Source organism: Citrus clementina, unplaced genomic scaffold (assembly GCF_000493195.1).
Source record: "Citrus clementina cultivar Clemenules unplaced genomic scaffold, Citrus_clementina_v1.0 scaffold_2, whole genome shotgun sequence".
Lineage (NCBI taxonomy): Eukaryota > Viridiplantae > Streptophyta > Magnoliopsida > Sapindales > Rutaceae > Citrus > Citrus x clementina.
Genome location: NW_006262688.1, coordinates 8,013,617 through 8,025,291, shown reverse-complemented (window position 1 = coordinate 8,025,291; position 11,675 = coordinate 8,013,617). Strand labels below are relative to the sequence as shown.

The 11,675-nt window shown below is 34.0% G+C and overlaps 3 protein-coding genes across 5 annotated transcripts in view; all 3 read right to left on the bottom strand.

Annotated features, from left to right (window-relative positions):
• LOC18050797 (pentatricopeptide repeat-containing protein At4g28010) overlaps nucleotides 1-1,785 on the bottom strand; it is a 3,720-nt gene extending 1,935 nt beyond the window's left edge. For both annotated transcript variants that reach the window (XM_024191876.1, XM_024191877.1), the window contains exon 1: nucleotides 1-1,785. This exon is cut by the window's left edge and continues 645 nt beyond it. In XM_024191876.1, the coding sequence (XP_024047644.1) occupies nucleotides 1-1,509 (1,509 nt within the window). In that variant the 5' untranslated portion in view covers nucleotides 1,510-1,785.
• Nucleotides 1,786-3,220: 1,435 nt separating this feature from the next.
• LOC18050795 (heterogeneous nuclear ribonucleoprotein H2) lies at nucleotides 3,221-5,182 on the bottom strand. The gene is made up of 2 exons (XM_006446240.2): nucleotides 5,001-5,182; nucleotides 3,221-4,345 (listed from the first exon to the last, which is right to left on the bottom strand). Exons 1-2 carry the CDS (start codon nucleotides 5,015-5,017, stop codon nucleotides 3,565-3,567), a joined length of 798 nt encoding a protein of 265 aa, XP_006446303.1. The 5' UTR covers nucleotides 5,018-5,182; the 3' UTR covers nucleotides 3,221-3,564.
• A 1,029-nt stretch (nucleotides 5,183-6,211) lies between these two features.
• LOC18050794 lies at nucleotides 6,212-9,220 on the bottom strand. Of its 2 annotated transcripts, none has more exons than XM_006446239.2 (7): nucleotides 8,968-9,220; nucleotides 8,785-8,864; nucleotides 8,301-8,371; nucleotides 7,701-7,771; nucleotides 7,517-7,598; nucleotides 7,113-7,162; nucleotides 6,212-6,548 (listed from the first exon to the last, which is right to left on the bottom strand). In XM_006446239.2, the coding sequence occupies exons 1-7, from the start codon at nucleotides 9,082-9,084 to the stop codon at nucleotides 6,480-6,482; spliced, it is 540 nt and encodes a 179-aa protein (XP_006446302.1). In that variant the 5' UTR covers nucleotides 9,085-9,220; the 3' UTR covers nucleotides 6,212-6,479. The 2 variants fall into 2 exon arrangements, with proteins under 2 accessions (XP_006446302.1, XP_006446301.1); XM_006446238.2 differs by lacking the exon at nucleotides 6,212-6,548 and adding an exon at nucleotides 6,703-6,956.
• Between the last annotated feature and the right edge of the window lie 2,455 nt (nucleotides 9,221-11,675).

Here is an 11,675-nt window from a genome sequence, read left to right as displayed (position 1 = left end):
GCCAATTTTGCAGAATCCGTCAATCATGGAACTGTATGTAACTGAGTTGGGAACATGTCCCAGTTCAAGTAAATGCTTCCACATTTCCAAGGCCTTGTCAATTATTCCAGCTGTTAGATATTTACCAATCAAAATATTAAAAGTTACCAAATTACCAGATATCCCCCTCTCAGCCATTGTATGATAAATCTTCACAGCCTCATCAAGGCGATCTTCTTTGCAGAGCCCTTGAATTAGATTGTTATATGTCACAACATCTAGTTGAACATATTTCTCTTCCTTCAATACCAAATTGAAAAGTTCCAGTGCCTCATCAACCTTACCAAACTTGCCAATTCCCATTAGTAATGTATTGTATGAAACCACATCAGGCATCATTCCCTTCTCTATCATCATGTTCAAAATTTCATAAGCTTCACCAACAAGACCTTTCTGGCACAGTCCCTTAATTAAAACATTATAAGTTATAACACTAAGTTTCTCGCCCTTTTTTACCATCCAATTCAAAAGGTCAATGGCTTTAGTAGCCCTCCCACCTTTACAAAGTCCTTCAATTAAACATGTATAGGTAACAACATCAGGGCGAATCCCACGTTCCATCATAGCATCCAGCATTGCGATCGCTTCTTTCCATTGTCCAATCTTACAAAGACAATGCATTAAACTATTATATGTGACTACATTAGGAGAAATACCTTTTTCCAACATATCATCGAAGAGTTTCTTCCCTTTATCAAAACTTCCATTACTACAAAAACCACTAATAAGAGCACTGTAGACTACAACATCAGCATCCAAGCCCTTCGCCTTCATCTCCTCCAACAACCCCATCGCCTCATCTACTCTACCATCCTTACAAAGACCATCCATCAAGGTCGCATATGTAACTAAGTTGGGACAGCAACCCACAGCCTCCATGTCAGGCAAAATATCCAACGCCTCTTTAAATCTTTTCGCTTTACAAAGACCATTTACAATGGTATTGTAACTACAATTATCTGGCGATACACCATTGCTTTTAATTTCACCAAAGAGCTCAATAGCCTTATTAACCTCACCCTTTCTACAAAAAGCCTTCAATATAAGGTTAAAAGCATAAATATTCACAAAAAAACCACGCTTTAATATCAACCCAATAACTCCTAAAGCAAATTTGGGTTTCTGGGTTTGCACAAAAACTTCGATTAAACCACTCAAAGACAGAAAGCTAGGGAAGATATGAACACAGGTCATCTTACTATAAACTGAAAAGGCATATTCGTAATTTTTAGACCTCACCAGGGCTTGCATTAGAGAGTTGCAAACCGACCCGGATGGTAAGCGGTCCGAACAAATGGCTCTCTGAAAGAGGGAAACTGCTTCTGCATATTGAGAATTGGGTTTTTCAAACAGCAACCTCAACTGGGTTTCCACATCGGATTGTGGAACTGAAGAGAAGCACTTGGCGGGAAGACGCAGGATTCGCTCGGGAAAGCTACGGCAAGGATTGAAGGCAGCTTTTGTGAACATTTTCAACTCGTTTGTAATCGAAATTTAGAGAAAATATGCGACAGTCCAGGGACTGGCAATGCGGGCTGGGCGTTGGGGCTTTTGCTATCAACCTTCAAGTTTGAGGTTTTGTGGCTTGTGAGAAACAACAAATAACATTTGGGCCCGCCTAAATTGAGGTAACTGCGGCAGATACCTTCAGAATACATTTTCACCAAACGTATCCTCTACGAAGTACATGAAGTTATCAAATCACCCTCATTGCAAAATTAAATTATGACACTCAAAATCGACATAAAATTGCGTAACTTCCTTATAATTTTATTATTTTGGCGAAGTCTTGAACTCTAGATTCTCATCATCATTCAATTCTATATTTCGGACACGAATGTCTGTAATGCTAAATTCAATAAAATAGAAAGAATTTACAAAAAATTTAGGTTGATTGGATGAAATTTAAATCTCCAAAATAAGTATTGATTATTTAAAGAAACCAATAAATTCTCAAACACAACTTACCGAGTTGTCAAAATAATAATACTTATGATATTTTTTATTGAATAATATAAGTTTAAAATAATAAAGGTTACTTAAGATTACAACTTAAAAAATTAGTAACACTAAGCATGCTTTCATATCATGCTCCACTACCGCTACTTACCACAAAGCTAGTGCAGCTATTTTGACTAATTCAAAATTAACCAACCATATAAATGAAGTAAATAAACTAAAATAATAATAATAAAAAAATATGAATACATTATTTTTAGACGTTGTATCCTGATACTATCTTGTCATGAGATATTTATCTTGCTTTAATTTTAAATTGCATTTATTCTTTGTTGATTTTGGTTAACATCTACTTGAATTAAGGAAATTAGTGATTAGTTAATTAGCGAGCAACTTGTATCTGACGCTGTAATTCCAAGTGTAGATCATCAGAAAACAACATTACTAAGGCATTTCTGGCAGTTGCTCGGGTGGAGATGAGGGCATCCCTTGAACCTTACATAAAGACAGCCTTTAACGGCAGCAAAATGACAAAGGACCTGTTTGGAGCAGCTGCGCGGTGGCAGCGCAGCTGCCCCAAACGCACGAAAAAGCCCCAAGTGCATTTGGAAACCTGAACAAAATCGACACCAGTACCCTCAGATGAGTTGTACGGAGCTAACACTTGAATAATTTCCCCCAACAAGCTTAGAGAATCTCATCAACTGATTCCCACGGATGCCTGTACATCAGAATAAGGCGTAGGATGGGAGGTAGGGAAGTCAGTCAGATCAGCAATGGAGAGCAATGAGAAGCAGGAACTGTAAAATGGGTTTGGGTCGAGATGGAGGACGGATTTCCCAGAGGCAGATGCTGCAGCCGAAATTACAGATTCTTGTAGGCCAGTTCTAAGGTCGAATGTGGTTGGCTGGATTGGAGGATAACACAGTGAGAGCTCACTCTGGCTGGTGATGGAAAACTAGTTGCTTGCTGATGTTTGCCTCCTTTACTTCAATGAACAATAATAACATTTGTGAATCTAGGTCTTAACGAATTAGAACTTGGAACAAATACAATTTGTATGGGGCATCACCGAGTAAAGAATTTGTAGCTTTTTGACTGACTTGTTTTAAATAACAAGAAACTACAGTATATGAAAAATCCATGCGAAACGTTGAAATAGAATCATACAATTCACACACACAAAAAAAAAAAGGGGGTCTGATGTAAGTAGTCTACAGAGTCAATGTCAATCCTGCAGCATTCACTTCTTTTCTTCATTTTGAACCCAAAGAGATTTGGTCAACCAATGTGACAGGGTCCTTAAGCAAACAATATACAAAATGTTCAAGTTTATAACTTCTATAAGAAATAAAAATTCAAATATCCAAAGGATGACAATTTATATTCGCGAATAATCTATGCATACAATCTAAATGAGCCCCCAAAAAAAAAATTGTGGCACCAGAATGAAAGCTTCACGTGAAATCAGAGGGTGCATGCATACTAGCACAGCTGGTAAAAGCTACAAAGATGAAAAGAAATATATTTCAGCCGTTAAAACCTCTAGCCACAATTAACGCCTCTTCACTGTCTTGATCTTGATTCAGCACGCCGAGCTTCATCAGGTGTGGAAGGGAACAGCTCGACATACCTCGAACCAATTGTCATCTTGTCTTTACACATTGCTCTCTTAGCCTCCTCTACAGAAACAAACTCCACATATGCCTCACCGGTAGCCTTACCATCAGGTCGGCATGCAATGTGTATCTTATCCTCAATTATCTTGTAGTCTTTAAAGAATTGAACTATTTCAGATTTCTTCACAGAGAAAGGAAGGCCACGCATCTTCAAAATTTCAGTATGTTCCATTTGATCTTTGTCATTGTACCTCTTAGCTCGTGATGGTGGAGGACTTCCATGGAAATCATTATCATAGATCCCTTCATAATTCACCTCTGAAGCCACGGCATTGTAGTAATCCTGTCTCTTGCACCTGAAAACTTCAACATACCGACGCCCCATGTTCTGCCGATCTCTCTGTAAAGCAAACTCAACTTGTATGGGCCCAGCAAAGACAACAAAAGCCTCTCCTGAGAAGCGTCCATTCTTGTTGACCAGCAATACATCCACAATATCCAGTCCAGCAAAGAACTTGCAAATGTCAATATCAGTGCAGTTAAATGGCAGCCCCCTGAGGCGAACAACAGGAAAGGAAGGCGGGGGTGGAAACCCACCACCATAGCCGTAAGGTTGAAAGCCACTTGCACTGCTGCTCACTGCGAAGTAAGGATTTGGTTCCATCATTCTTTGTCTCTTTGAGCCGACCTCGTACCCGTCCGAAACCCCCCCGCTTCCCAATATTGCCCTTCAATTATCCATACCCAAAAGGAAAAAAAAAATCCCCACTCAACCTGTTAATAAAACCAAACCCAACCCACTCTTCCCAGACACCTAATGTCTATTCGACTTTTGTAATTTTCAAAGCATTATCATATTGGGCAACCCTCCCAAGAATAATCGACACGCATACATTTATATAAGAGTACACAAGGAAACAAACAAGATGCAAAACAAAGCAGAAAAATAAATACAACCACAAAAGATATCACAAATTTGCATGCAAAGTAACACAGTTTTTACACTGAGTTACATCAATCACATATGACACGACTTGAGGAGAAAGAAATTTATCAGCGAATCATCATCATAAAATCATGATACATGAAATCTGTGCCATAACTAATACAAAGAATGAATTAATCAATTATCAATGACTACCAAACAAGCTATTTAACATTCATCATTACTTTTTTTGAAATATTATTCTCTTTTAAACAAAATCTCCTTAATTTCGCAGTTCTAATCTCAATTTTGTTAACAAAGTAAGCGATTGCAACAAAACATAAATTCAAACAAGTGGAAAATAAAAGCCTAACTCAATTTTTTAAAAAATAAATAAAGTATTACAACAAAATAATGAAAGCCGAACAAGGAATTAAACATGAAGTTTAGCAACTTACCCTCTGGATCCGTACATAGCTTTTATTGTTGAAAATTCAATTCTTTCTCAGCTTCTTCGATTATCTTGCTGATGATGATGAAATTAGAACAAACCCTAATAGGAAACTCGATCGTACAGAGACCAAAAAACAAAAAGAACCCTAAACTCAAAGCTCAAACGCAAATCAATCTGTCAAACTAATTGTCGTTTTGGAGTTTAAATAGAATTTTGACATGTACAATTACTACACTGTCCTTAAGCTTACTCGTCGTTATATAAAGGTAGGAAATAGGAAGAGAGTTTGCGCTCAATTAGGTGGGCACGGACCGATTTGGGTCAATTTTGGCTCAAACAGAACTTAGACCGGTTCATCCGGTTTGGCATCTGCCGTAAATGTTACCAATGCTGACCAATTTGTCAAACGACAAACCGAGCTAAGCCGGTCTGATTTCATCTATACAAATTGGACCGAGGGGTTCGATTTTTTTGGCCCACCACCGCCCCCGACAGTCGACTGGCAAGCCGAGAAGGGTAGTAGTAGGAAATCGAATTAAATCATAGAATTTTTTTAAGAAATATTACAGTAATTTAAAAAAATAATGAATGTAGATTTGCCAGTTATTTATTTTGAATGGACTATTTATTTTAAAGTAACGCTGAAAATATTCGTAATTATTTAAGTAATTATTTAAACAATAGTTATTTAAACAAAAATCAACTCAACTGCCACAGCGTCGTTTTAAGACGTGTTACATTTCATGTCTTAAGATGTGATCCATTTCCTGTCTTAACTGTAAATTTTGAAATAATAATTTCATAAATAAATTGTTTTTAAACTGAATTGTAATTTTATGGGTTAAATATACAATAATGTTAGGGTAATTCCTATTATAAAGATAGTCGGAGTCCTAATGTTTATGTGATGCATATTGTCATCATGTTTATTATACACTATGGGATAATATATACTGATATTGCGACAATTTTTTTTTTTTTTTAAAGTACAAAATGCTAACACTTATTCAAAGTATTACTTCGCCTTCTTCAATCCAAGAGAATGCTAGCTTTGAATTATGTAATGTATTTTCCAGACTTGTTTCTCAATGAACCAAAACCACTGCCTAGTATCAATCAAAATTTACGGCGAGAAGGGTATACACATATCCAAAAAAAAAAAAGTGGGGGAGGAGTGGCATGGGGTAGAAAAAGGGGGTAAAAAATTCATGTTAGTTGAGTAACCCCTGTTACGTGCCCTATTGTTACAAATAAGGGCACGTAACAGAAACTTATATAAGATCTATACAATAAAACAATGCAGTAATATATTGGATGCCTTTTCAAAACAAATGCAAAGCTATAAAAAGACTGAAAAATGAAAAAAAAATAAATTATGGGGTGGGTGAGGATCAACGCGGAAATGGGGCTGCAAAAGCCGAATTTTTCTCTTCGTGATATTCAAAACAATAGATAGTCTGTGCAGATCATCACAGCCTTTCGTCTACTTGAAGAGCCCACAGACAAATTTGCTAACCCTTGTAGACAATATTAACCAAGGTATTATCCCAACCTGCAGTGGCATTAGAAGTAGAAAAATCAATAAAGAGAGTTCAACAATGATCAAAGCTTTTTCCCCTTTTTTTCTTTTTTAATCTAGGTTACCACAGAGATTTGAAAGCGAAGAAAATAAGAGTCCGTGCCCCACTTAGATGTAACTTTTGGCAAGACTTAAATGAGCTAACTTCCCATAAAATGTTCATATTAAATACATTATTTACCAAAAATAAGAAAATTGTTAAGATGTTCAATGTTGAAGAAACACCAAGCATATCTGTCACCATCCTTCATAATCATTATTTTTCTTTTCTTTTTCATTTAAACCAAGAGTTGTCATCAAGCCTGTAGACGAGATGAGAGAGAAGATGCTTGGATGCTAATTCAAAATCCTAATGATATCAAATGGCTTCACTCCTGAATCCTGATAATAAAGCACAAAAGTACACATGATATGGCAATTTAAACCAAAACTAAGATTTTTAGAATGGACATGAGGAAGATAAAAACTTCTCCCGTGCATAAAAACTTGCTTGTTCACAATAAGAGATATAGAAGACAAAGAACCAAGTTTATTTACCATAACATTGTTTTTTGATTGACCTCCAGTCCACCAGGACAGAAACTTCCCTGCAAAAAGGCAGATGTAAGTGAATCAACACACTGCGCAACAGATATAAGTCAATCAACACACTGCACAATTCAAGATGTTGCGGATTTGCTTTTCCTCGATGAATATCCAGCTGCTCTATGCCCACTCAATTCATTCTTATTTAAGTTTCTTTTTCTTTGGTGAGGCTTTAGTGAGGCAAGTAATGTTATAATCTGCCCAAGTTTTTCAATGAGCTTGTCCATGAAGTTAAGGGCAGAACAGTTTTGTGGACAACGGAATCAAAAAAACAATGATATATAATACCCATGAACAGGAGGGAGAGAGAAGAAAGGGAATAAGAAAGAGCTGACGGTATCAGGAATATATATTACCAAAAGGTTGCACAAGTTGCTGAGATATGGCAGCAACCGGGGCTCTCCAAAACCAACAAATCAGCACAAAATAGATGACAACCTATACACCACATGTATAAATTCTTACAATCCAAATGAAGAGAAGAATAAAAAAATTAAACTACTGAAAGATTTCAAAAGATTTCAGAAGACACATAACCACCTTTAGAATACGGAGAACTTTCACATACAAATCATAAGACATATGTATCTCCTTGCTCTGTGATTCTTGATCTGCATGACAAATATAACAGTTAGAAGCTTTCATCAGAGTAAGGAAACACAGTTATAACAATGGAAAATAAAAGCAACAAACAAAAAGCAACAGCATAACAACTAAAGTCGTTGACCAAGATTCCTTATGTTCTCTATTAATTAGCATACACCTCTAGTAACAGATAATTCATACTCTAAAAGGTTCTTGGTTTTTGGTACAGTAACTTTAGGAAGACAAAGATTTGAAGTCTTGACAATGCTGGTAGTCAGGAGACCATCATTACAGAATGAAATTGTTAGGTGTGGCACATTCAAATAAGAGACAATAGCTTATCTTGATAGGCTTGCCACCCATAAAAGAAAATCTTCCCCTTGATACCACTAATCATCAGACACTCCAGAAACTCTTTAAATGTTCCATATAAGTTGTTATAGAGTCCCCCAAAAGTCAAGTTTGTTAAAGAGAAAGAAGAAAGTACTATGTAAATTTAACAGTATAAGTCAAAAGAAACAAATAGTAAACGACTAAGACTGCAGTTAGCCTCACAGTTTGCAAGTTCCTTCTCCTTAGCAGTTGCCAACCTCTTAAGCTTTGCAGCTTGTGCAAATGTTGAGGGCCTACAATCAACAGGACCAAAATAGTCTTTAAAACCCATTAATATCACATATAGATACACTTCTTTAAATTCTACATCCGCCAGCATATATGATTTCAAAAAATGCACGTAGAAGCCCGGAAAATCAAATTTATGGTCTTTTAGCATAAATTAAATGTTGGGAGTTGAACCATGAGCAATTGTACCACTAAAAATTGTCAACAAGGGGGGTGAAAAATGCCGCATTCAAGCAAGAACGTGGACAGAGACAAGCCAGATTCTTACATTTCTTATGAGTGGGAAAGAAGCTATTTCCTATTGAATAATATAATGCTATTGGAATGTGATTCTCTCATAATCAGTGAAAAGAACAAAATTCAAAATCAAATTATCACAAGATGTATAAACTTCAATTACATCAATAAAATTACTCACTGTGAAAAGGAGCTCGCCTCTTTCAATAGTTGCTTTATTTCTCTCCGCAACTGGATTTCCTTGTCACTCCTCGCTCCTCTCTATTAAAATTTCATAATCAATAAAAAATTTTAAAAAGAAAATTAATCAATATTTGCAAGAGGATTGAGTTTTTATTAGAAAAAAAAATTAAAACCTTAATACCTTTTTGAGTTGATCGAGCCATTTGGAAACAAACTGAAAGGCTAATACGAGGAGTAAAATAAGAGGAGCAGCGAAGGAGGAGCTTCGGTGTTGTGCTAGGGTTTCTTCTTCTCCCATGCTTTTGTTCTATCTCGTGAGAATTTGTACGTCGATTAACAACAGAACACGATTCGATTTCTATCAGCTTCGTCGTCGTCGTTGTTCGGTTCCCTCTCTCGTCGTGCAGGAATGGGACTTATTTTCCTATTTTACCCTTTAATATTCTTTACCTTTTTTAAAAAAAAAAAATCCAGCGGTGGTACGAATTGATTCATTTTGTTTCTTCTAAAAATAACAATTCAAAGTAAAATCGCATCAAAAATAACAATTTAAAATATTGTACAAAGGGTAAATTTATTCAAGAAAAATATATGTAATTTTTCTGTTTCTAAAATTTCATTTCATGCCTAACAATTATATTTAATTCTGTTTTCCTCTCATTTTCTTTTATCTCTCCTCCTCAAGCTCCTCTCTTTTCCTCTTCCCTCTTGTCATTTCTTCAAACCAAACATTTAAGATTTTAAGTTATCTTTGTTTTGTTTAATTAATGAAATTAAAATACTACTGAAAAAAGTTGGATTAACGGGATCTGACAGGCTAATTAATGTAGCTTTCTTTCTTATATTGAAAATACAACCAAACAACTTGATATTACATCAGGTATTTACAAATTACTATTATTATAGACAACTACCGTGATTATGATCAAACAACTAGTTGAGACCATTAGTTTACATTAAATTTTGATGGAACACTCTACCCAAATTGCACTATCCAAATTATCTACTCTCTCTAATATAGAGAGATGTTTGCTCCACTCATAATTTTTTGTAAAGAAGAAAGACTGCAATGACCTCCACTCAATTATTCTTAATTGCGGGAGAAAGTTTGGTCCATTAGAACTTTAATTGTTGCCCTCCCAAATGTGAGATTAGCAGTCCAGGCCAAGTGGCTTAATAGTTCAAATCAAACTCAAACCAACAATTCAAATCTAACCTTAATCATAAATCAGTTTAGAAAATCAAATCCTAATACTTTATCTCCTATTTTAATATAATGGATTCGCCTAACCTTTGCTTAATGATTTTGGTAAAATTTAAAAATTCAATTTATGAGATTGTGGAGTTCTGATTGGATCCGGTGCATTGGTGGTCACATCTCCTATAATGACTTGCATCTCCTATAGAATTTGCTCAACTAGAAGGACTACTCATATTATGTAATCAAAATCTTTCAAACCGATATTGATTTACCCCTTGTTTAAGACCAATTTGATAATACTATAGTTTTTAAAATAATTGTTATTAGTTGTGTTATAGAAATAATTAATTGTGAAAAGAATCAATTAAATATTTGATAAAATTTAATTTAGAAGTACTTTGAGTTTAAAAACAATACTACGTATTTAGTAAATTTTTATTATTAAAATGCTGTAAGAATATAAACAATTGAATTGGACATAATATTAAATAAAATTTGTTTACATATTTACAAACATGTATATAAAATATTTTTTATTGTGTATATAATAATTAATAATTAAAATAAATATTTTATATTTTAATTTTCTTATCTTAATATAGTTTTTAATAATATATATATATAAAGTTAATAATATTATTTCTTAATTAATAAGGATAATTTTGGGTTTTTATAATTTATATGAAAAAATATATATGGAATTATATTTAAGTATAAATCTTATTCTCAAAATCAGATTTTGAAAAACTATTCATTCCCTACTATTTAAAATTTACTACATAAAGGAGTAATTTGCCAAAAGTAATTTTAAAAAATCCATAGCCAAAATTAGCTTTTAATTTTCTAAAATCACGTTTGAGCCTCCAAATACTAATTCCAAATGGGTCCTTAATATTATTTAAGATATTAGAAATAAAATTTTAGAGTTTAAGACATAAGAATTATGTATTAAAGTTGTGTTTGGCACACCATATTACACAGCTTAAAAACCATATGTAACATTAAGTTAATATACCACTACGTTTGGCTGCAAAATTTGCTTGTATTGCACTTCATTATTCCGCTGTTGTAATGCTCCAAAACATGCACCTACCTAGACCCAAGGGAGGTGCGGGTTTACACGTGATTGTCTCTCTCCTTAAGACACTACTACCCCTTTCCTAGCTTCTATTTAGATAAAATCTTATATTTATAGATCTTTATGATAAATATGACTTTTGAATGGAACCATATGTTTTAATTATTTATTTATCCTGTTATATATTTTAATAAAGCATAGTTTATTTCATTTGCTTTCATTTTTATTTCACAAGATACACATTTGATAATTACCAAAAAAAAAAAAATGTTATGTTACTGAAATTATAGAATTTTTTAGTTTTATTACCTAGATGAAGAAAATTAATGTATCAAATTCTAAATTTTAAGACTTTTATATATAGTATTTTTCTCATATATTTAAGAACTTCACAATAGTAATTTTTTTTCAAAAACAATTAAAATTAATCACCAAAAAAAGTCAGTACAATGCAATGTAATACCCAACAAAGTATAATAAAAAATCATTACTTACCAATATAGCACCAAACCTTATATAATATTAATATAATGCAGTGTTAATATAATATAGCCTAATACAATATACCATGCATTAAATAATACATTATGCTGTAACGCAATTTTGTGCG